The following is a 25,101-nucleotide window of genomic DNA, read 5'->3' as shown; positions in this document are numbered from 1 at the left end:
AAGATTTATCCATTTTGTTTATCTTTTCAAAAATTCCAACTCTTCATTTTATTTATCTTTTCTATTCTTTCTAGTATGTGTTAATTAACTTGATTATGGGAGTTCTTTCATAGTATATACATATATCAAATCATCATGTTATACACTTCATTATATATTACATTACAATTTTGTCAATTATACCTTAATAAAGCTGGAAAAATTTATAAGCAAGCTTATTTGGCTCCTCAGAGTCTCTTCAGCAATAGTAAAATATAGGTCACTATAACTTTTTCAGAGTTGAGAGCAACACAATAATGAAATTCTTACATGTTCTTTCTCCTCCTTCAACCTTTGATTGATTACTCCATAGTTTTAGCACTTGGCTGGGAACTAGTAAATGTGGGTAAAAATGATGATACATTTTCTGTAGAGTTTGTGAATAAATAGCTGCCAGGTAGCCTGCTATCTCTTAAGTTTGTTGTAGTCTAGGACTGTTCTTTGCAGAATGCTGTGAGTCCTTTGGTTGTAAGGGGCAAAGTCAGAGAGGAGTACTAGGTAATAGGCCATGGAGCAGTTTTCATTTAAATTTGAATACATTTGTACATACAGCATAGTTGCCATTATCAGGTGGTGGTGGTTTTTAATCATCATCTAATAGACATAAAAATTAAGTAAGATTTTGTGTTTCTTTTTATTAAAAATTTTTAAAAAAGATTTTATTTATTTGAGAGAGCAAAGAGCAGGAGCAGGCACGTGAGAGCACGAGCAGGGGGAAGGGGAGGGGCAGAGGGCGAAGCAGACTCCCCTTTGAGCAGGGAGCCTGATGTTGGGCTGGATTCCAGGATGCTGAGATCATGACCTGAGCCAAAGGCAGATGCTTAACGGACTGAGCCACCCAGGCGCCCCTCTGTATTTTTTTTTTTTAAGATTTATTTATTTATTTATTTATTTGACAGAGGCACAGCAAGAGAGGGAACACAAGCAGCGGGGAGTAGGAGAGGGAGAAGCAGGCTTCCTGCTGAGCGGGGACCGGACAACGTTAGGGTTGGATCCCAGGACCCTGAGATCATGACCTGAGGTCATGGCAAATGCTTACCCAACTGAGCCACCCAGGTGTCCCAGTATTCTGTATTGAAACTGTATGTGGACAAATTCTTTGGAATAGACTGCCACTGAACAAATAATGCATGCTCACCATGTTTTTTACTTTTCTTTTCCTTTTTTAAAAACTAAGTATCTAAGGATATAGCTCTTGGATATAATTGTAGAGAACTACCTCCCTAGAGTGGCGCCTGGCTGTCTCAGTTGGTAAAGCATATGACTCTTGATCTCGAGGTCATAAATTTGAGCCCCACGTTGGGTGTAGAGATTACTTAAATATATCTTTTTGGGGGTGGGCTAAGCATCTGCCTTCAGCTCAGGTTATGATCTCAGAGTCCTGGGATAGTTCCCTGCAGCAGGCTCTCTGCTCAGTGGGGAGTCTACTTCTCCCTCTCCCACTGATGTGGGGCTCCATCCCAGGACTCTGAGAATGTGACCTGAGCTGAAACCAGAGAGTTGGGGGCTTAACCAACTGAGCCACCCAAGCACCCCTTAAATAAATCTTAAAAACAAAAGAAAAAAAAAAAAAAAGAACTAGTTCCCTAGAATCTCATCAGCCCAAATGTGTAATATCCCTTAAAATGTTTATACTGATGGTGAAGAAAGCCTAAAGTTTTAACGGAGTCATATTAATATAAAAATATCTTACTTGATAAGATGAAACAATTAATTTGGAAAGTTAAAAAATATATAGCTCATACTTTTTCTATATATATCGGCAGAGTCACAATTTATAAATAGATGGATTTTATGACAAGTGAAGTAAACTTTTACAGAATTTTGTGATAATGTGTCCTGCAATAACAGATATATGGATATAACACAGTTGGCTTCTGACCTCCATTCATTCCCCATTCTCAAATGGGGTAGGATAAAACTCCTTATCCTTTAGGGATGGAGGGTAATATGAGTTGGGGGGAGGATCCTGGAAACGTTGGTGTAATAGAAAAAATGCTCTTAAATTATAGAAAACTTTGGGACACCTGGGTGGATCAGTCGGTTAAGCCTCTGACTCCAGATTTGGGCTCAGGTCATGATCTCAGGGTTATGAGATCGAGCCCTGCCTTGGGGCTCCATGCGCAGTGGGGTGTCTGCTGGAGATTCTCCTTCTCCCTTTGCCCCTCTCCCCATTGTGCACGCACACACACACACACACCACACACAGACCCACTCTCTCTCTCTCTAAAATAAATATATCTCTTAAAAAATTATAGAAAACTTATATAGGAATTAAGAAAATGGGTGTTATCTCTTCAGACTCGGGGTGGTCAAGGAATTTGTTTTTAAAGATTTTATTTACTTATTAGAGAGAGAGAGAGAGGAAGAGTGCATAAGCAGGGGGGAGGGGCAGAAGGAGAGGGAAAAGCAGACTACCTACTGAGCAGGGAGCCCGATGCAGGGCCCAATCCCAGGACCCTGAGGTCATGACCTGAGCTGAAGGCAGATGCTTAACCGACTGAGCCACCCAGGCGCCCTGAGAAATACTGATTTTCAAAAGTAATTATATAAATGGATCAGAATGGCAAGAGACTGGAGGCTAGCAAGACTTAATCTATTGTAATAATCTAAATGGGAAGTGATTGTGATGTAAACTAAGGTGATGACAGTGGAAGTGAAAAAGAAGGATCAATATAAGAGATTTTGAAGAGAAAACTGATAAGACTTTATGACATGGATAAGGAAGGGGAAATGGATAGGAAGGAGTCCAAGACTACAGAGGCTTTGAGCCTGGGTAATTGGAAATGCCATTAGTTTAAAAAAAAAAAAATAAAGGAATCAGAAAAGGCAGTATTTTGGGGGGATGTTGAAGGAGGTGATTTCAGATTTGGATATATTGAACTTATGAAAGTGGGACGATGTCGGTTTTAGAGTTCATGAGATTTGTGATTTGTCAGACTAGAAGTGATGGTTGGAGTTCTGACAGCAGGGGATGAGAATACCATGGGTTGAACTATAGAGATGAGCAAGACGTTCTGATTTAAACTTTGAGGAATGCGCTCTTTTAAGAAAGCAACATAGGAGAGAGAAAAAATGAACTACCAGCGTAGTAGGAGAACCAGTGTTCTGGTTTGTCATTTCATTTCATTTTTTTTTTTAAGGTTTTATTAGAGAGAGCGCGCGCGCGTGCACACAAGCAGGGAGACGGGCAGAGGGAGAGGGATAAGCCGGCTTCCCACTGAGCAGGGAGCCCGATGTGGAACTTGATCTCAGGACCCCGGGATCATGACCTGAGTTGAAGGCAGAACCTTAACCCACTGAGCCACCCAGGAGCCCCTGTCATTTCATTTTATTCATTCTCTCTTTTCCTTATTAATGCATCCAGTGAATCCAGGATCATGTAGCATCAAGGCAGCCAGGGTTAGGTGCTGCAGAAAAATTAAGAACGAGGCCTGTGGAAAAGCCAGTAGGTTTTGCAATTAGGAGATTTCTTTAGATGGCGATATTCCATGAAGTAAAATGGTGGTGGTGGTGGAGTAAAGGATCAGTACCATGTCCTGAAGAGATTGATGGTGAGCATAAAGAGGTAGCAATTGTAAATTATTAATTGCAGAGACATTTAATAGTGAAAGATCCCCAAAAATGTAGGACAGTAGGCATCGGAGTTAATAAATTCAAGGTGGTCTTTGTTGTTGCTGTTTTTGTTTTTAAAGAATATAGGATATCTGTGTGTGGATGTCTTTAAAGGGAAAAGAACTCATGAAGAGGAAATGTTTGAAAGGTAATGGTAATAATAACTATCATTTATACAGTAATTACTATATGCTAGATGTTGAATTAACACTTTGCATAAATTAACTAATTTTAACTCTTATAATTAATAAGATACTATAGATGTAGTTGGGAATTATTGACATATGGAGTTGAGGTAATTGCCTGTTCATTTATCAGGGCAATATAGTTTCTTTTTTTAAATTTTATTTGTTATTTGAGAGAGAGAGAGACGGAGATAGTGAGAGAGAGCATGAGCAGGGAGGAGAGGGGGAAGCAGGCTCCCCGCTGAGCAGGGAGCCTGATGTGGGGCTGGATCCCAGGACCTGGGGATCATGACCCCAGCAGAAGACAGATGCCTAACCAACTGAGCCACCCAGGTGCCCTGGCAATATAGTTTCTTGAGTAAATTGTAAGTAAATTATAAGTCTCTTGAGTATTCTTTACTGCTATGTAGAATAATAGAAACTAGAAATGTGAGCAGCTTTCCTGGTTAACTGTTTGGATATCTCAGTGTAGTGCAGTTTGTCATCCTAATATTTGTGTTGTTATTGGCATTAATCACTTGTAATGGGGCTACTGCTCCTTCATTAGAAAGTGAGATACTCATCACGGTTTTTCCATTTGAATCATTGATCAACTGGACATGGTCATTCTTTGTAGACCTTCTAAAATGTTACCCTGTTCCTTGTAATAGGCTCAACTATTTGCCTTTTTACAAATAGAAAGTAAAACTTCGTATTTTAAAAATATTGTAGGGGCGCCTGGGTGGCTCAGCCGTTAAGCGTCTGCCTTTGGCTCAGGTCATGATCCCGGGGTCCTGGGATCGAGCCCCGCATCGGGCTCCCTGCTCGGCGGGAAGCCTGCTTCTCCCTCTCCCACTCCCCTTGCTTGTGTTCCCTCTCTCGCTGTGTCTCTCTCTGTCAAAAAAATAAAATCTTTAAAAAAAAAATTGTAAAAAAATAATAATTGTAAAATTCAAATGTTTCTCCAAGCATGTAGTTAAATTGTTCTGACATATCACTTGTCCTATGTGAGGCCTGTTGTTTTTTTTATACAATTAGAAGACTTATTCCTGGTGGCTTACAACTTTCTAGTATCCTGAGGTCCCCAAACCAAAATTTACTTTTATACTTTTAGGCATTGCAATTACTCATTCAGTGAAACTCATTATTCATACTTTGTTTTGAAAACTTGCTAGTACTTTGGCATGCCTATTACTAAATCTCAGCCAGTGTGTAAAATAGGTATTGTGCCCCGAAAACAAAGTTCAGGACACTTACGTAGTTAGGATTATACAAAGTAGTAAAAATGTGGAAATTGAACCCATGTCTTCTAACTGCAAGTCTAGTCTTGGTCCCATCTGTATAATATCATAATTATTCAACATCACTTGCTCTTAGAACAACTAGACATTATACTGTATTTTGAACTCTCCTTTTCATAGAAGTAGGATTAAAGCTTTATTCTATTTTATTTTACCCTCATGTGTATACTGTTTTATATTTATCTTTCTCTTTTTCTCCTTTTTTTTTTCTTCTTTTTTTTAAAATTTAGTTTGGGATTGCTAATATCATCTAGCACGGTTATTATCTACCAGCTTAATGATTTTAGTCATTTTTGCATTGAATCATGAATACTACATACATTACAAAGTAATTTCTACATAATTTTAAATTATTATTTTTTTTGCAGATATCGGTTCTCTTTCAACTTAAAAAAATGATTTAAAACTTACAGTGAAGTTACGAGAAATGGTACAAAGAATTCCCATATCCTCTTCAGGCACGTTTACCTGTTGTCAACATTATTGCTATATTTGCTCTACCATTTTCCCTTTCTCTCCATATATACAAATATACACATACCCACACCCATATACATATTTTTTTCTTCTGAACTATTTCAGAGTAAGTTGTAGACATTATGCTCTTTTACCTCTAAATACTTGAATATTGCCTAAAAAGTTCTTTTCTTTTTAAAAATAGGCTGTTAGATTGATGTGGGTAAAACTCTTAATTGACTTCCTCATATATCTTTAGTAGATGGTACAGTAGAAGGATTATGTTGTTTGGTTCTAGACCTACAACTTAAGTGAAATATTTTGTCATCAGTATTTCTTTGGATCATTTGTTACTGCCTCTCTTATCCTTGTTCTTTCTGGCTCTCACCTCTAGTTTCTGACACACCTAGAGCAAGTGTGAGAGCTTATTGCCTTACCCTACATAATGCTGCCATTCAGAGCCTGAGAATCTTTTTTTCTGTGACTGCTTTTTTTTCTCTTTGCTCCCTGAACTCAGGGGTGTGTATCATAGGGCAGGCTGAGTTTCAGTAAGCTCCTAATGTGGATACTGGAAACCCCACCTGTCTGCCAAGTCCTTTTGGCTGTGAGCAAAGTGGAGGCTTGGTACCTGTCATTCCTTTGCAGCAGTTGAGCTGAAGGAATGCTGCATGGCTTGTTGAAGTTGCTTAGTAGCTCCGAGTGGGGTGTGTATGAGGGTGTGTATAGAGAGTTGAGGGTCTTTTAATCTGTGTGGGGGATACAGGATCCTTCCTGGTGCCATGCTAATCATCAGGGAGTATTTATTGAGTTCCTCCTTATGACATAGGAGCTTTTGGAATAGTTTAATAAAATACCTAATTAAGTCACAGATTTATAATAGTTAAAAAATTCTAGTTCTGCCACTTACTAGTTGATTTGGGCAAGTTAATGTCTTTAAGTTTCACTCTACTGTTCTATAAAATGGAACTATTAACACCTCATAATAGGGCTATTGTAAAGAATAAATAAAGAATGTAAATATAGTGTTAGTACTTGTCTGATACTAGTTAGTATTTCATTTCATACAGTCATTTGGGATATATGACTGATACCATATAAAACAAATAGAGAGTAATAAAAACAAATAGAGGATAATATGACACTACAGTGTATAGTCAAATACTTTAATTGTGACACGTAGATTATAAATAGCCTGGGAATGTAGAGAAGGGAAAGAACAGTCTTGTGCAACTATTTAATGTTCCTGTGCCTCAGTTTTTCCACTGGATATACTGGGTAGTGCTAGGTGATCTCTTACAGAATGATTAAGATGCTTTAGTATTTTTGCTTTTTTAGGTGGTTCATATGATGATAGGAAGTAAGGAAGGGAGAAGCTTGGGGAGCTGTTGGAAACCAAATTTAACACTTAACATTCTTAATTTTTTCCTGTGGACATGGCAGCCTTATAGGAAAGCTTAAAGCTGGAGGTAGAAGTATTTCCTTCCAGTAAAGGTGTTTGCTTTGGTATTTCTCCCCGTTGCCTCACTGGCATTTTAATTAGTTGAAAACTAATGTTGGTCAGTGAATGGCCTCTGATTGTGAGTGCCTCAGATTTAATCTGAGGATTAAGTTATTTGTAACCCAAATTATCTCTTTGATCCTCTGGCAAAAATAAAACATACAAACGAACAGAACAGGAGAAGATTTAGTTCTCTTGGACATGATGTTAAGGACATATGGCTTACTTGCCTTGAGTGTTTCTCTAAGATGGGACATCTTTCCTCAGAACAGAGTCCAGACTGATAACGTGGCCTTCCCACCTTTAAACAGGCTTTCATAGCCATGAACGTGTAAAACACCTTTAAAAATTTCTTTATTCATATCTAACAAACTGTTACATTTCTTAATTTGGTGTATATTTACTTGGTAATATTTTTGTTAGTCTGATTTTGGAAAGTTTGTATTTGGTTTTTGTTTTTGTCCTGATCAACTTTCTTCTAGAAATTTCAGAGAAGTTTCCTATGAAAGTAAATCTGTTTACACCTTTTTTTTTTCCTCGTTGGCTTGAGTGTTTCTCCTTTTTGTTGTTGAGATTTTTTGTTTTTTTTTTGTTGTTGTTGTTTTGTGGGTTTTTTGTGGTTTTTTTTGGGTCATTGTTTGCCAAGGTTTCAAGTTTATAGTGAGAGGTGAGGCAACGTTGATCTTGGCAGAACAGCACAAAGCCAGTAGAGTCATTAAGTGACGCAAGCTTTTAGGTTTTTTTTTTTTTTTTCTTTTTGTTAAAGCTCTCTGGCAGAGCTGGCTATTCTAGTCACAGAGGAAAAGAAGAGAGGAGACTTTCTGAAATTCTGGATAGAATGATAGAAGATGTTTGGGGCATATTAAAAAAAGAGCAGCAGCAGTAAGAACAAAAACCCCATGTAATTAAAACAAAGTTCTTACCTTTGTGGATTCTGTATCAGTTGCTTAGAACTTGAGTTTTTACTTCAGATGATGATGGGACAAGGAATAGAGAAGGCGAGGAGGGTTGCATTGGATTCTTGCTTATCTGTCTGCCTCTCCTTCCAGTTGGAAAAAATCTTCAGTCTACAAGAAGCGTCATCAATAAGTCTAAGGTATACATCCTACCATAATCCTGGATTCTGTTGGAGTTGAGGACTACAGCCACTTCACCACTATTTTATGGAGGCAATTCAAGAAAAATAGAAGGACAGAATACCTAAGGATTTCTCTGTATTAGTACTGTGCCATGTTAAATTTTGGGTATTGTTTGGAGCAAGTTGGGGACGGCTCTGTCATGTGGATCTAAGAAGATACCTGAGTTCCTTGAGCTACATAGATGATGTTTGGAAGGTTGTAAACTCAAAGTATTTCAAGATAAATTCATTGAATTCTGGATTCTCTTTTACAAGTCAGGACTTCAGCAGATAGAAACTCTCTCCCAAAAAGATACAAAGTCTTTTCTGAGTTTTCAAGCTAAATGTGAACAATAATGTCTTGGAAAAGAAACTATTTTTCAGGGGGCCGTGGTAGTGTCCAAGGGATGTTTGCACCTCGAAGCTCAACCTCCATAGCCCCCAGCAAAGGCCTCAGCAATGAGCCAGGACAAAACAGCTGCTTCCTCAACAGTGCCCTGCAGGTAAGGGCAATTTCTTTCCCTCTGGTGAACTTTGACTTTTAGTTACTGATGCTGTTTCCAATAACTCGTTTAAATATAATCCTTGATGGTCTCTGAGGTCAGCAGCCTGAGATTATTTTTAAGTTTATCTGTGTGATCTTAACAAGATCTGTGTGATCTAACAATGAGTCTCAATTACCTCATTTATAGGAAAAAGGGATTAATAATGATAATAGAAATAATAACTGTGCCTGAAGGGGAAAGTACATGGACTAGATGATCTTAATACTTGTTTATTGACTTTCTTTTTGCTTCCTTTTTTTCCTTTTGAGACCATAATGTTGTATCAACCACTTTCTTTTCTCTAGTAAAGAAAACAAAGTTCTTTCCACAAGTCAAAGACTTTTAGGTATATTACTCTCGTCTTCATTAGAAGGCTCTTAGCATTCAGGCTCTTAGCGTATACACTGAATGGAGTCCAGTCTTTGTCCATTTCTTCATCTCCTTCCTCTGAGCTCTCCTATAGTGGTTCATGATTAGTGTCTGGTCAGATATGCTTGAACAAAGGTAGTGGAAAGTAACTCCCCCAAGGTGTGATTATCTACTCTAGATTTTCCCTTTTGGTGTTGGTTACCACATTAGTGATCTCAGAATCCCAAAACTTCTTGTCTCCCTGCCTTCTTTGCCCTGTCATGCCCATAGAATGTTAAGTTCATCCCCTTTGGCCTAACTTTCAAGTAATTACTTTCCCCTCTTTTCTGCTCCTCAGAGTAAAAGTAAATGAAATTTGTCACCCAAGATAATTATGCTTGGGTAAAATATTAGTGTTATTGTTTCAGATGTAATGAGAAAAGAAGTTGCTATGAGAGAAGAAAAGACAAGACAATGTATTTGGTATAAAAAGCACTGGATACTCTCTCTAAAATAAGTAAATAAATCTTTAAAAAAAAAAAAAAAGGTGCCTGGGTGGCTCAGTTAGTTGAGCAACTGACTCTTGGTTTCAGCTCAGGTTGAGATCTCAGGGTCATGAGATCAAGCCCCGAGTCGGGCTCTGTGCGTAGTGTGGAGTCATCTTGGGACTTTCTTTACTTCTCCCTCTGCCCCTCCCCCTCTGCTCTCACTCATTCTCTCTCTCTAAAATAAATAAATAAATCTTTTTTTTTTTTTTTTGAAAAGCACTGGACCTATGAATTACTTTTAGTGCGTCTATAGACTTGCCTTGTGACCTTATGCAGGTAATAATATTTCAGGATCCTCGTTTGTAATACAAGAATCTTACCAAGCTTATTTATGTAATAGTTTCATAATCGGGGTGCCTGGCTGGCTCAGTCGGTGGAGCGTGTGATTCTTGGTCTCAGGGTTGTGAGTTCAGGCCCCACATTGGGTTACTTAAAAAAAAGTTTTATACTCTCAGTTTTCAAATTTTTATTTGAAAACATTAAAAAAAATCCTATGCTGTTAAGCCTAGAGAAAGAGTTTAACTATATTCCCTCATTACTACCACAAATTCATGCATTTGGGTGGGGTTTGTTAGGTTTTTTTCCCCAGATGCTGCATGTGAGTTTTTTGAGTGACACTGCATAAACTAATAATAATTCTGTAATTTAGAAGCAGGAAAAAAAAAGGTGTTGACATAGGTGTGTGTGTGTGTTTGTGTGTGTGTGTGTGTTTACCTCCTTCCTGGCCACAGTCCTGTTTTTATAATTCTGTTTTTTTCCTGTATGTTCTATCTGTATTGAAACAATAATATTTATGACTTTCTGTTCTAGTTTCCAGTGCCATATGGAACACATACTACACACACACACACACACACACGCGCACACACGCACTTCTAAATCCATACTTAAAGACTGAGTCATTGATGGTTTTGGAGTGCCTATTGTAATCATGTTACAAGTTGAAAATAATTGTTTCTATGAACTAATATTCTAACTTTTGATATGAATGCTATGTTGGCCACAGAAGTATCGAAACCATTATGTTTATTATAAAAAGGTGTTACTTATTTGGGAGTATAGTGTATTTCAAAGAACTTTTGGAATATATACTTTGAAGACACATAAGTAAGAAGAAGCTCCAGAAGTACAGTGCCTTTTCATATATGATGCCATTTAAATGTTTTCTAGAAGGGGAGCTTCCTAAGCCATTATGCTATATATTATACCATTTCTTTTTTAACTAAAAGTCCATAGTGTATTCAGATTTCCTCAGTTTTTGCCTAATATCTTTTTCTGTTCCAGGATCCCATCCAGGATACCACAGTTACATTTTCTTGTCATGTCTCCTTAGGCTTTTCCTGGCTCTGACAGTTTCTCAAAATTTCCTTGTTTTTGATGAACTTTAACAATTTTGAGGAGTAGTACTAGTCAAGTATTTTGTGGGATGTCCCACTATTGGAATTTGTTTGGTATTTTTCTCATAATTAGGCTGGTGTTGTGGGTTTTTGAGAGGAAGACCATAAAAATAAAGTGTCCTTCTCATCACATCATATCTAGGTTACATACTATGAACATGATTTATCACTGTTGATATCACAATTTTTTTATTCTGTTGACATAAAGAAGGTCACAAATCTCTCAGAAAGGTCCAAAAATTGAGAAATCTAACAAAGACAAAATTCCACACTACAATTCAAACTTCTTTTTTTTTTTTTTTAAAGAATTCTGCAGTTTTGTTTTTTTATAAGATTTTATTTATTTATTTGACAGAGACAGACAGTGAGAGAGGGAACACAAGCAGGGGGAGTTGGAGAGGGAGAAGCAGGCTCCACACTGAGCAGGGAGCCCGATGGCGGGGCTCGATCCCAGGACCCTGGGATCATGACCTGAGCTGAAGGCAGACACTTAACGACTGAGCCACCCAGGTGCCCCCACAATTTAAACTTCTAAATAAGTTTTCAATACCGTATGATTTCACTTATATGTGGAATGTAAAAAGCAAAACAAATGATAAACAAAAAGCAGAATCAGACCTATAAATATGGAGAAAAACTGATGGATGGGAGAGGGGAGGGAGATGGGGGGGTGGGCAAACTGGTGAAGGGGAGTGGGAGATACAGGCTTCCAGTTATGGAATGAATAAGTCATGGGGAGGGGCACTTGGCTGGCTCAGTTGGTAGAGCATGTGACTCTTGATCTCAGGGTTGTGAGTTCAAGCCCTAGGTTGGGTGTGGAGATTACTTAAAAGAGTAATAAAACCTTAAAAAAAAAGTCATGGGAATAAAAGGCACAGCATAAGGAATATAGGCAGTGGTAATGTAATAGTGATGAATGTGACAGATGGCAGCTACACTTGTGTTGGTAAGCACAGCATAACATAGAGACTTGTGGAATCCCTGTGTTATATACCTGAAACCAATGTAACGTGTATCAACTATACTTCAAAAAAAAAAAGTTTGTTCCAAAAAAAAAAATACATTTTTTGTGTAAAAATCATTAAAATAAACCCTAATTCTGCAGCTTTTAACCCATAAATTAACCCTTCGGGATCACATTTGTTGTATGTTATACCTTATTTTCTCTGTGTAACCTTCCTTCATTTTCAAGTTAACGTATTTTTTAGAATATAGTTATCTGTCCCTCATGTTAACTAACTCACCCTTTTTGACATTTGTTTTAATATGCTAGAATGAGCTTTTTCTTGGGAATGAAGATATATTCTGTAGTCATTACCTATTTTTGCTTGAATTCTTGAATCTAAGATCACATGGAGGCTTTTTATAGAGTAATGAAGTATTTCCCCTGTTTTTTGCCAGGTTTTATGGCACTTGGACATCTTCCGACGTAGCTTTAGGCAGCTTACAACTCACAAGTGCATGGGCGATTCCTGCATCTTTTGTGCTCTCAAGGTAAGTTCTTCAAATCTGTCTCTTCTCACTACCTTAGGCTGCCAAATGATCAATATAGAGGTAGTTTGGCTAATCAGGGTGATACTAAAGAATTTCTTAATTATCTGCCTGTGGCTTACTGCAGAAGATGAATATGATTTGATGCAAGAAGTTTTGCTTGCATCAAAGAATTGTTACTTGGCTTAGGTAGTCTGTTTTTCTGAACTTTTTTGCCCATACAGCTCTATTTAATGTGATAGGATATTATTCAAATGTGCTTAGATTTTGGGTATTTACCTGAAGAGCTAATTCTAAATTTTTATTTTGAAAGAATAAACAACCAAGTATTTTTATTGGAATTAACTATTGTCTGTTAAAGCTAAATTTAACAACAAACTCTTCCTATTGAGAAAAGCCAGTACTAACATTTTTCCATTACCACATTTAATAGATTCATAATACCCGCTATTTTTATAAAGATTATTTATATATTTATTTATTTCACAGAGAGAGAGAGACAGTGAGAGCAGGAACACAGCAGGGGGAGTGGGAGAGGGAGAAGCAGGCTTCCTGCGGAGCAGGGAGCCCGGGATGGGGCTTGATCCCAGGACCTTGGGATCACGACCTGAGCCAAAGGCAGACGCCCAACAACTGAGCCACCCAGGTGCCCCCATTATATCCATTCTTGACCCCATTGTCTGACTTCCAAATTTTTCATTTCTGAATAAAATGGAATCTGAGGATTCATTTAGAGTATGCTGCAATAGAGGAAGAAGAACTAGGTTGTATAAAAGGCCCATTCTCCATTCCTTATCTGCTTGTCCAACATGGAGCTTCTCTGTGTTTTCTTGGTTTGTATGTACAATAGATTATTTATGACTGGATGAGTCTGCATGAGTTCTGATAAGCATCCGGTGTCATTTTTCAGTCTCAAGAAGTGTGAGTTCTTGGTTTGTGACAGGGATGCTTAGATGTGGTCATCATATGTTTAATTTAATTATTTTTACATCTTGGAGTAAGAACTGTAACAAAAAATCCAGAAGAATTTCCCAGTTATTTTGGCTATTTGCAACAGCTGATTTGAAACAGTTTTTTGAGCAGCATCACTTCAGAGTTTTAAGTCCGTGATGGGCAGATATCTTTAGAAAGAGATGACTGAGTCTTCTGAACATTTTATCGCTTAGGTCACAGATATCTTTTTTCTTTCCCCCTTAGAAGCTTTGAAACTTTTAGCAAAATACATGTTATTGATTAATTGGGAGTTTGAATATGAATTTTAATGAAACCAAATCTTTTACAAGTTGTAACATTTCTGACTATGCCCACTCAGAAGTCCATCCACATGAGTATTTGGCTTGATTTTCTGAAGGGCAGAGTAACAGTAAGTATCTAATTTTAGGTAAACAAGAAATATAGTGGTCCTCTCGCCACAAATCCAAGGGAAGTCTGGTTCATGGCATTAAAACAAAAAACCGAAGTAAGATACTTGCTAGAGAAAACTGAATCCTGGAGAAATCCCTGATAGAGGAATCTCCTGAAACTAGAAACTCTCATCTGTACCAGGAAGGGATGACAGAACTTCTGTGACCCCCTCACATGGCTTTGATTAGTCAGGACTGTGCCATCCTCTTCATTGACCCAGGTGGGACTCTGATGAACTGGCTGTAGCAGCGTTAATTATGTTTTAATTTCCAGAAGCACAAATTATTATTGAGATATAAATTAGTATCATTATAGAAACCAAATAGATGAAGAAAACCAACCATGAGACTTCATGGGACACTTTCTGAGATACCCAAGTACAGAAAGGAAGATGTTTTTCAACTTATGAGGGCTGAGGATGTACCTTGGGACTCTTTCAGAGAAGCAGTTGCTTATGGCAGATAGGTAAATCGGCTTGGGGAATCAAAGGCTGTATTTTGGATCTTCATAATTCTGAGAAGTTCTAGTACTTTCCTTATTACATCATTGAGCTATCAATTAGGTTTATTTTCCTTCACTGCTTCTTTTGTTACATTGGGAGTATTTTTTTTTTATAAAGATTTTATTTATTTATTTGAGAGAGAGAATGAGAGACAGAGAGCATGAGAGGGAGGAGGGTCAGAGGGAGAAGCAGACTCCCTGCCGAGCAGGGAGCCCGATGCGGGACTCGATCCCGGGACTCCAGGATCATGACCTGAGCCGAAGGCAGTCGCTTAACCAACTGAGCCACCCAGGCGCCCACATTGGGAGTATATTAAAAATTTGATGTTTTTCCCTAAAGTGCTTTTCAGTCCCTCAGTGCTATATAAGTGTTAAATAATTAAGCTCTAGCTTGCATTCTTTTCATTATTGTATACCTCATTTGAAAATTATAAATAGATTTACATTGCAAATGGATTAATTTGACTGTATGGATGAGCTGAACATCGTTCTAATAGTTGAGAAATTTAAATTGTTAGAATGGCCATATTCCTTCATTCAGGAGGACTTTTTTTTCTGAGAGAAGAGAAGGGATATTGAGTGTTTGGAAGAGTAAATCTGGGATGGACCATCAGCACCTGGAATACCTCTTTTTTGTTCCCTACTTTAATTTTTTTTTTTTTTTTTTAGAGAGAGAGGGCAGAGGTGGGGCGCGGGGCAGAGGGAGAGGGAGGGAGAGAATCTTAAGCAGTCTCCTATGCCCAGCAGGAAGCCTGATGCAAGGCTTGATCTCACAACCCTGAGATCATGACCTGAGCCAAAATCAAGAGTCGGATGCTTAACCAACTGAGCCACCCAGGTGCCCCTAAAAATATTTTTATAGAATATGAAATAATATGATTCATCATTGAGCTAGATTCTAGTCCAGTATAATAAGACAAAAGGACAGATAAAGATTAGAAAGAAAGACGCAGAGTTATTATACGCAGATGATCTGATTGGCTATTAAAAAAATCTCAAAGTATCTACTGATACATCAGTAGAATCAATAAGAGGATTTAGCAGGTTGTTGCCTGTAAGATGAAGGTATAACATTCAATTGTATTTCTATATACTAGCAACTAATAGAAAATGCAAGTTAGAAAGAGTTTTTGTAACAGTAACAAAGTATATAAAATAGACACGAATAAATCTAACAAAAAAGATACGACATTTATATAAAATCCCCACAGAGATCCAGTATAATGAATAATTACAAAGTGAACATCCTTGTAACAAGTCTTTAGGTGAAAATAGAATACTGCCAGTACCATAAACATTCACCCTCCCTTCTTTCTCAGTCACGTCTCCTTCTTTCTCCCAGAAGTAGCCACTTTTCTAATATTTGTGGTAATCACTGCTTTGTTTTTTTTTTTTAAAGATTTTATTTATTTATTTGAGAGAGAGAGAAAGAGAGAGAGAGAACACCTGAGAGGGGATAGGGTCAGAGGACGAAGCAGACTCCCTGCCGAGCAGGAAGTCCGATGTGGGACTCGATCCCGGGACTCCAGGATCATGACCTGAGCTGAAGGCAGTCGCTTAACCAACTGAGCCACCCAGGCGCCCCAATCACTGCTTTGTTTTATCTGATAGTTTTACTACCTATGTATCCATTCTTAAACAATCTAATTTAAAAATTATCTGTTTTTAAAAGATTTACTTATTTATTTTAGAGAGATAGAGGGAGTGCAACAGCACAGAGGGGAGGAACAAAGGGGAGGGGCAAAGGGAGAGAGAGTCTTAAGCAGACTCTGCACTGAACACAGAGCCCGACTCAGGGCTCCATCTCACGACTCTGAGATCACGACTTGAGCTGAAACCAAGAGTCAGTCACTTAACTGACTGTGCCACTCAGGTGTCCTGTAAATGGAATCATTTTATGTGTGTGTGTGTGTGTCTTCTTTAGTGCAGCAATATGTTTATAAGATCATATTGTTATGTGTAGGTTGACTTTGTTCATCTTCTTTATTATATGGTATTTCATTGTGTAAATAAACCAGTTTGTTTATTTTATTGCTGGTAGTCATTTGGATTATTTCCAGTTTTTTATTTTTTATGAACAATATTGCCAAGAACATTCTTGTATATATCTATATATGTATACACATTTTTTTTGTATATATGCCCAGGAATGGAATTACTGGATCATAGGATATGTATATTTACAATTTTTTTTTATATTGCCAACTGCTTTCCAATATTTCCATATGTTTTCCAATGTGGTGATGCTAATGTGCATTCTGACCAGCAGGTTTGTCCTGGAAGTTGAGTAAATTCAATTCTGAACTCCTTATGACAAATAGGGAAGGATAGACAGGACATTCTTGAAGAATAATAACAAAATGAGAGACTTGCCTTGTGTATCAGTCAGAGTAGACTAAGTTATGCTTTGGTAACAAGTTAAAATCTCAGTGATAAATATACAAAATATTTATTTTGCATTCCCATTACTTGTCGACTGCAGGTTAGTAGGAAAACCCTACTGATTGTAGTCACTCAGGAACTCAGGTGCCAAAGCTACAACCAAGTTGGCTATTACTAGTGGCCAAGTCAGAGCGGACATTTGAATGTTCCACAGGTCACTTCTGCTCAGAGCTCACTGACCAGAAATAAAATCATATGGCTACAGTGAATCCCAAGCGGGCCCGGAAGTATGATCCTATCAAAATCCTTGGGAGAGGATTGAACCAGAGATACTTAGCAAAAGTACTAATGACTACTGTACTTTATTAGATATAAAACCACATCAGTTTAAAACTATAGTAATTAAGACAATGTGGTATCAACACAGTATGACTAATAAATCGATGGATCAAAGTTAAGAGTTCAGAAATAGACATATAGAAACTTACTACTTGCCCTGTGAATCAAAGGAGAAAGTGAACTTTTCTTTCTTTCTTTTTTTTTTAAATTTATTTGAGAGAGAGAGAATGAGAGACAGAGAGCTCGAGAGAGAAGAGGGCAGAGGAAGAAGCAGACCCCCTCCTGAGCAGGGAGCCCGATGCGGGACTTGATCCCGGGACTCCAGGATCATGACCTGAGCCGAAGGCAGTCGCTTAACCAACTGAGCCACCTAGGCACCCGAAAGTGAACTTTTCAATAAATGGTGATTAGATAATTGGTTATCCATATAGAAAGAAAAAGGAAATTAGAACCCTACCTCATATTATTACCAAAGGTATGAATTTCAGCTGAGTTAAGGACTAAAACATGAAAGGACTTTTTTAAAGTTTTAGAAGAAAATATTAAAGAATATCATGACCTCAGAGATAGATGGGATTTATTAAATAAGACAAGAAAAACACAAAGTTAAAAAAATTGATAACATTTTACTACAGAAAATTCAAAAACCTCTGTTCATCAGAAGACTCCAGAAGAGGGTAAAGACACAAGGCCACACACTGGGAGGAAATATCTGCAATATATTATATAACTAACAAAGTATTGGTACTCAGCATAGAACTTCAGAGAAGAATTTCTATAAAGAATAAGTAAAGGATAATTGAGTTAGTGGGAAAATGGGTAAAAAACATAAACAGGCATTTCTCAGAACAGGAAACCCAAAAGACCTTTAAGCATACGAAAGATTCTTACCCTCCTACGTAATTCAAGAAATGTAAACTAAACCAATACTCTTCAGATTAGAAATTTAAAAATCAGTTAAGATTGTTACCTGAAAGGTGGAATAATAAGAATTTATATACAGTTGCTGGTTGGAATATAAATTGATACCACTAGTTAGGGAAATAGTTTGTTATTACATTTTTCAGGTAAAATTAAAGTAGCGTATACCCTACCACTCAGTAATTCCACTCCTAGATACATGTTGTAGAGAACTTCCTTGTATATACATATCAGAAGATATATTCGAGAATGTTCAAAGTAGTATTTTTTTGTGATTATAGAAAAATGGAAACAGCCCATTCCAACTATAGTAGAATATATATAAAAATTACAGTTTGTTCCTCAAGTAAGACACTATATAGCAGTGAAAATGAATAGCCTTTAGCTCTATATATCAGCTTGGATTAATCACAAAAATATTACACTGACTGAAAAAAGCAAGTCATAGAGGACTATATAAACTGATTCCATTTATATACAAAGTAAAAACGGGCAAAACTAAACAATATGTTGTTCAGGGATACAGGTATGTGATAAAACTGTAGAGAAAAGGGAATGATTTTCATAAAATTCATAAAGTGGAGGGGGGAGATTATAATCAATTGGGGAGTTTCACACTCATTGATAGTTTTTCCTTTTTTTTTTTTTTTTTAAGATTTTATTTATTTATTTGACAGAGAGAGACACAGCAAGAGAGGGAACACCAGCAGGGGGAGGGGGAGAGGGAGAAGCAGGCTCCCCGCAGAGCAGGGAGCCTGATGCGGGACTCGATCCCAGGACCCTGGGATCATGACCTGAGCCGAAGGCAGTCGCTTAACCAACTGAGCCACCCAGGCGCCCTCCATTTCTTTTTTTTTAATTTTTAAAAGATTTTATTTGTTTATTTGAGAGGGAGAGAGAAAGAGAGAGAGCACAAGCAGAGGGAGTGGCAGAGAGAGAGGGAGAAGTAGGCTCTTTGCTGAGCAGGGAGCCCAATGCGGGACTCAATCCCGGGACCCTGGGATCATGACCTGAGCTGAAGGCAGACGCTTAACTGACTGAGCCACCCAGGTGCCCCTAATTTTTCCATTTCTTAAATTGGGTGGTGGACACATGGGCATTTCTTTATTATTCTTTGGCTAAATATATATGTCCTGCTCGTTTTTAATATAAATGATGATTTTTACTAAATGTACTACAGGGCTGCCTGGCTGGCTCTGTCAGTGCAACTCTTGATCTCAGGGTTGTAAGTTCAAGCCCCACACTGGGTGTAGAGATCACTTAAAATAAAATCTTTTTTTTTTTTTTAAAGATTTTATTTATTTATTTGAGAGAGAGAGAATGAGAGACAGAGAGCATGAGAGGGAAGAGGGCAGAGGGAGAAGCAGACCCCCTGCCGAGCAGGGAGCCTGATGTGGGCCTCAATCCCGGGACTCCAGGATCATGACCTGAGCCGAAGGCAGTCGCTTAACCAACTGAGCCACCCAGGCGCCCTAAAATAAAATCTTAACAACAACAAAATAAACATACTGCAGTCATTTTAGAAAGCACACTAAAGTGTAAAGAGGAAAGCTGGAAATTGCCTGAATTCATCACAGAAATTGTCATTTCTCTTTATGCCTCCTCTCTGGTCAATGTATTTCTAGAAATAAGTTTTTCCGTCCACTTATAGTAAAAAGAATACTTTTTTTTCAGACCCCTGAATTGCCTCTCCATCTCCAGTATCATCCTACGTCATTTGTTCTAACCTAAGAATATGCTGGAGTGCTATTTTGAAGTTACTCCCTCCTTGTATAACCTTGAAGAATTACTTAAAAATGTATGATTATAGGCATTTAAAAAACTAATTTCATACTTTCTTTTCCCTTCCTTTCCTTCCTCAGGCGCTCTCCATCAGCTATGATAGCAGATGGTACACTCTCTATGCCTACCTCTTAGACATTGAAGATGTTACTCATTTTGCCTGGATCCCTTGGCACCCAAAACAAACAACAGTAAACAAAACAACACATCCCTTTTATTTTATTTTATTTATTTAAAGATTTTATTTATTTATTTGAGACAGAGAGAATGAGAGAGACAGAGAGCACATGAGAGGGGGGAGGGTCAGAGGGAGAAGCAGGCTCCCTGCCGAGCAGGGAGCCTGATGCGGGACTCGATCCCGGGACTCCAGGATCATGACCTGAGCCGAAGGCAGTCGCTTAACCAGCTGAGCCACCCAGACACCCAACACATCCCTTTTAAACCAAACCAAATCCAGTCCTTTCAGAACTCCAATTCAGAAACATATCTTCTCTTTCCCCCCCCCCGAAATATATCTTCCTAATGAAGTTTTAAAAATATTACCTCTATCTAGACCCATGATTGTTTTACTTAATAGTATTTAGCATGGCTGAATGAGTTTTTGGGAAGGTGGCTCAGCATTTCCTCCCTGTTGGTATTCCTTAAGGTGCGTGCACCATAATATAAACACTTAACTTCTCTGGGTTCATATATTCTTTAAGTAGTTCTTGGATTTTAGTTATAAAGTCTTGGGTACTTGCCTTTTTCTTCTCTTTTTTCTTTTTGTCTTTTATGCTCTCTCTCACTCTTGTTCTACTTCAGATTTTCATTGTGACTTCTGGTTTTATACTTTTTTTTTCAGTAGGTCTGCTTAATCTTGGATTTTATGCCTCATTTAGTTAGGGAACGGTGAGATGTATGTGTGTAGTGGGGGTCCTGAGGAGTTGGTGGTGGGAAGATCTGCTGAAGAGTCAAAAGCCTGGGATTCTGTCAAACAAAGCAGTTATCTGGTATCCTACAATTAAGTTACATGTTAACTTTGTGGTGTCCCAGTGTGGGTGTAATTCTATATATTTAAATCCCATTTTTTTTTCTCTGCCTATTTAAAAATTAGAGGAATGTTTGGTGACGCAAATAAGAATTCCTTTTTGCTGGTACTTCGTGTCCTATTTGCATTCTTTAGTGCTAAGTTTGAAATGTAAAATTCTTATATCATAGATTTTTTTCAAAATAGGGAACTCCAAAATTCTTGAATTTGAAGTACTCTGTAAGAACTTGCCGATTCTATGAAGTCAGAATTCTTTATGTTGGTACATAATTGTTTAGCTCTAGAACCCAGTATTAAGAACAAAAAGAGACATAAACATGTTCCTAGATGAATCAGAAGCTAGCCAACTTTCCCGTAATCTAATGTTTTGGATGAAGGATTTGCGCTTCTGAGTCTGGCTAGAAGATACGTATCCCTGCTTTTTCTCTACTTTTTATTTACCTTGCATCAACCCTTAAAATGCCTTTACTATTGGTCTAATGTGAACAACTTTTATATAATATTTTTGCTTTTTCTTCTGCTCTCCGAATGTTTGTCAGTATTTTTGTGCCTTGTGACCATCACCAGGTACCATAGTATATGTTGTATCCAGAGCTTATAATTGCTTTTTGGTGGTTTATACACAATATTTAGGATAATCCATTTCTTTTGGTTCTGTAAAATGTACTGTTTTTTTTTCTATGTTACTTGATACTAAGTTCCTAAAGTAATTTCAGCCTTCAAATCTTGCATGCAAATTATTAATGATGGCTTTCATTAAAAAGAATTTGTGTCAGTGTGTCTTTCTTCTTACTGTGAACCGCAATGCCTTTCAACACTGATTAAGCAAATAGAAGCGATTTGTATGCTTATTGCCCTGTTCCTTCTGAATCTACAAATTTATTCCCATCTAGTGTTACTAAAAGATATTTCCTAACCTGAACTGTTGTCATGCCTATAGCCTAGAGCTCTTATTTATTATTCATATTGAATCTGCCCTTTTGCCCCCAGCTCCCAGGGTATGATTTTACTTTGGTGTTGGCTTATTTATTTATCTCTGTCCAGGGGAGGAAATCCGTCCTCTGTGCTTAGTATGCCACAAAGATTTTGTTCTCCTTCCAGGGATTGTACTAGAGGCTTTGCAGTGTGCCAAGATGTAGGACAGAGTGTTTTTTGTTATAGGCAAAGAAGAATGCTTCATTGATTAAATTCAACAAATCTTCTCAATTAGTGATTTTTCTTCTAAGAATGCTAGTACAAGGCGTCAAAGCCAGGGAATGTTGGTAATGCTGAGGGTAGGTGGGGAGGAAATAGGTTTTTGTGTATAAGGTGTTGTGTAATGTAAGTCTGTATTTGTAGAGCAGTAAGAATGTTTGAAAGGGGCAGGAAAATCTGTGTTCTGTTGATAACCCACCTGTTAATTGGGGGGATATTTGAGAGTTCAGAGAATAAATACCTCAATATATTTTTAAGTAGCTGTTCCTCTATTGGGTATTGAAGCTTAAGCACAGGGAGTAAAGTAATATGGGAGATTACTCATTGTTCATTATCAGTCCAATCCTTTTTTTTTGTAGATTATTGGAATAGAAGGTTCTTCATTGTCCTATAGTCATGGCCAGTATCAGAGAAGAGTAAATCCATTATGCTGGACTATTTAAACCAGGAAATTAGATTTCTAATATGTTCCCTGGAAATTTTAGCTAGTAATAAACAGCCCTCACGTGAAGAAGCTATATCCCTATGTCTAATGCAGATATTATCTACTTGAGTTGAACTTCTTTGTTTTGCTTATCTATGGGATATGAGCATATGTATGTGGCCTTTTGGTTAACCTTTCTTAGTCTTGAAGTCCTATTAGGCTGTACCGAAATATTCTCAACTAATTTAACCATTGACATAACTTGGATAGTATAAAGTTGAGTCTTTTATCCTTTTTAAAATTTGGAGTTTAGAATTTTACATGATATTCAAATAGAGGGGTGTGGCTGCAAGGAAAAACATAGTAGATCATCATGATTCTTTCCTTTCCAGAGTTTATGGCAGAACCTGAAACTTATACAATCTCAAAATCTTTGTGCATGTCCAGAAGGGTCCCCCTTTTCATTTCCCCTGTGGGGTAAGTGGTTATGGTATTGATTCTCAAAATTTGATTTAAATACTGTTGGTTATCTCTAAGGTCCTGCATTTTTTATCTTGACAAAAATTAGCAAGTTGACTATTATATTTTGTAAAATCTCACCATTGGTTTGTGATTTCCCACTAAAAGCAATACCATCCTCTGGTGGAATTTAGCCTGTCTCTGTTCTATGGCTCTCTGTCCAGTGTCTTGAAGTCTTGGTATTTCTTTCTGTGTCTCTGTCTTTGTGTGTATATGGGTGTCTGTCTCTTTTGCACTGATAACAGGAATGAGGGTGATAGGTAGCTTATGATGGTGTTTAACTTCACCACTGCAGGTCTACAAAGTGTTGGGTTATGAACTCAAAGAGTGCAAATGAAGCCCTAAACTCACGGGGAGAGATGGTATTGATAACTGAATTTACTTAAAAGGACTGATATAGGATATGCAGATAATTTTCTAATCATGAAGTCCAGAAAAGGTAGGTATTTTTAGACATAAGGTTAAGGAATCCCAGTGGAGAAACTAGCCAGCTGTTCTCTGCCTTCTCCAGTGTTGAAGTAAGAGTTTCTATTAAACTGACTGGATATTTGATAATATTGAAGAATTACTATTACCCTTTTCTAAGTGTGGTAATTATATTATGGTTATGTTTTAAACAAAAAGAATTCTTATTTTTTAGAGACATACCCTGAAATGTTTACAGATGAATAATGTCTGGCATTTGATTCAAAATGAGCTGGGAATGGGGTAAGTGGGTGGGTTGTATATATGAAATGAGATTGGCCACAGGCTGATAATTGTTGAAGATAGATAATAGGTACATGGGAGTTTGTTGTGGTATTTTGTCTACTCTAGTATGTTTGAGATTTTCTGCAATAAAATGTTAAAAATCCAATGTTATGTTTTGGGTGCCAAAATGGCAAACATTTATATGTTCTTTCCCCTCTTGAAAGAGAATGTTCGAGATTCTTTTGAACACATAAAACTAGTGAATAGTTTTCTTTTCCAGTAGTCCTCAAGGAGTAGTAGCTCCTTTATCTTTCTTTCAGAGGGTTGTTTTTACAAACAGGCTTGATTGGCCACATTCAGGTTTACAAGTTACTTAAGTCTCTGATTTCCAGGAGATGTGGAGAAAAGGAGTGATTATGAGAGCCAAAATGATGAGAGATTTGGGAAGCCCAGATCAAGAAGAGAAAACCTAAGAACTGAGTTAGTAGCAGTGCATAAAGTGTGTCATGCCTTTGCAAAGTTATTCTTGCACACCCTTCAGGGATGAGTTGGACTGCTAACTTTCCAAAAACCAAGAGTCCATAAAGCATCAAATTTAGTGATGGCCCTTCTCCTGACCCTCATCTTCTCTACTCATGACTTCTTTTAGATGCAAGGCTAGAAAGTCCTGAGAGAGAAATAAATAGCTGTTCCCCACCTAAAGACAAAAGTCTGTGTTTTAGGGGGAAAAAAACTTAAGCAACAGCTGCATTTGTAGATGCCAAAGCACAAAGACTTTCTGTCTTTATGGCACTTTTATCTTATTTACATGTTTTTACTAATCCAAATAATTATGTGCTCATGTGGGTAGAATTGTTTGCTCCATGATCCAAGAGAAATGGGTGGGGAAGCACCTGCTTTTAGTCATTAAAGTCTTAATGCTTTTGCACTGCATCCAAGAAAATAGTTAACAGACAAAAAGTAATTTGCCTTTTCCTGAGAATGAAAAGGAAGACCTCTTTGGTTTCACTTTGTGAAGAAGAGCAGAGAGAAACCTCAAAGGTGGGTTTTCTCTGTTTGTTGAAATGAAACCATCATGGTCCCCATAGGGAAAAATAATTCCTGGGTTTTGGTTCTTCCTGCCCTTTCTCACTCCCTGCCACAGAACTCAGCAATTGGAAGAATACCAGTTTTTGTTCCTTATTGGTGCTACCACCTGTTCTTATTGCTGAACTAAATGTTCTTGGCTTTCTTTGGTGTGAATAGGATCTCCCTCTGGGAAAGGTGGGAGGAGGGTGAAAATGGGAACAGGAGGAGGCCCGTTCCAGCCCTTGTGCTCATGTGAGAGGGACACACAGGGGTTAGTGTGCTGCCCTAACAGAGGGGCTTTGTGCTACAGCTTCTTACAGAGCTGCAGCTC

At 37.7% G+C, this 25,101-nt stretch overlaps 1 protein-coding gene across 12 annotated transcripts in view; it reads left to right on the top strand.

Annotated features, from left to right (window-relative positions):
* Positions 1 to 25,101, top strand: part of USP54 (ubiquitin specific peptidase 54) — a 122,429-nt gene that overhangs the window by 54,516 nt on the left and 42,812 nt on the right. For 10 of the 12 annotated variants that reach the window (XR_008506341.2, XR_010412478.1, XM_054508217.2 and 7 more), the window contains 2 exons: positions 8,123 to 8,693; positions 12,430 to 12,522. Coding sequence is in view for 9 of the 12 variants with exons in the window: in XM_054508217.2 (XP_054364192.1) it covers positions 8,547 to 8,693; positions 12,430 to 12,522 (240 nt within the window). In the remaining 3 variants the exon portion in view is untranslated. Of the gene's footprint in view, positions 1 to 7,759; positions 8,694 to 12,429; positions 12,523 to 22,885; positions 22,971 to 25,101 lie in introns of those variants that run through there. The other 2 variants (XM_064594800.1, XM_054508219.2) reach the window with 2 other exon arrangements.

This window comes from Mirounga angustirostris, unplaced genomic scaffold (genome assembly GCF_029215605.1).
Source record: "Mirounga angustirostris isolate CCGP_5_RB_7025 unplaced genomic scaffold, mMirAng1.0.hap1 SCAF_6, whole genome shotgun sequence".
Classification (NCBI taxonomy): Eukaryota; Metazoa; Chordata; class Mammalia; order Carnivora; family Phocidae; genus Mirounga; species Mirounga angustirostris.
The sequence above is the reverse complement of the archived record's forward strand: the minus strand, read 5'-3'. Positions and strand labels throughout refer to the sequence as shown.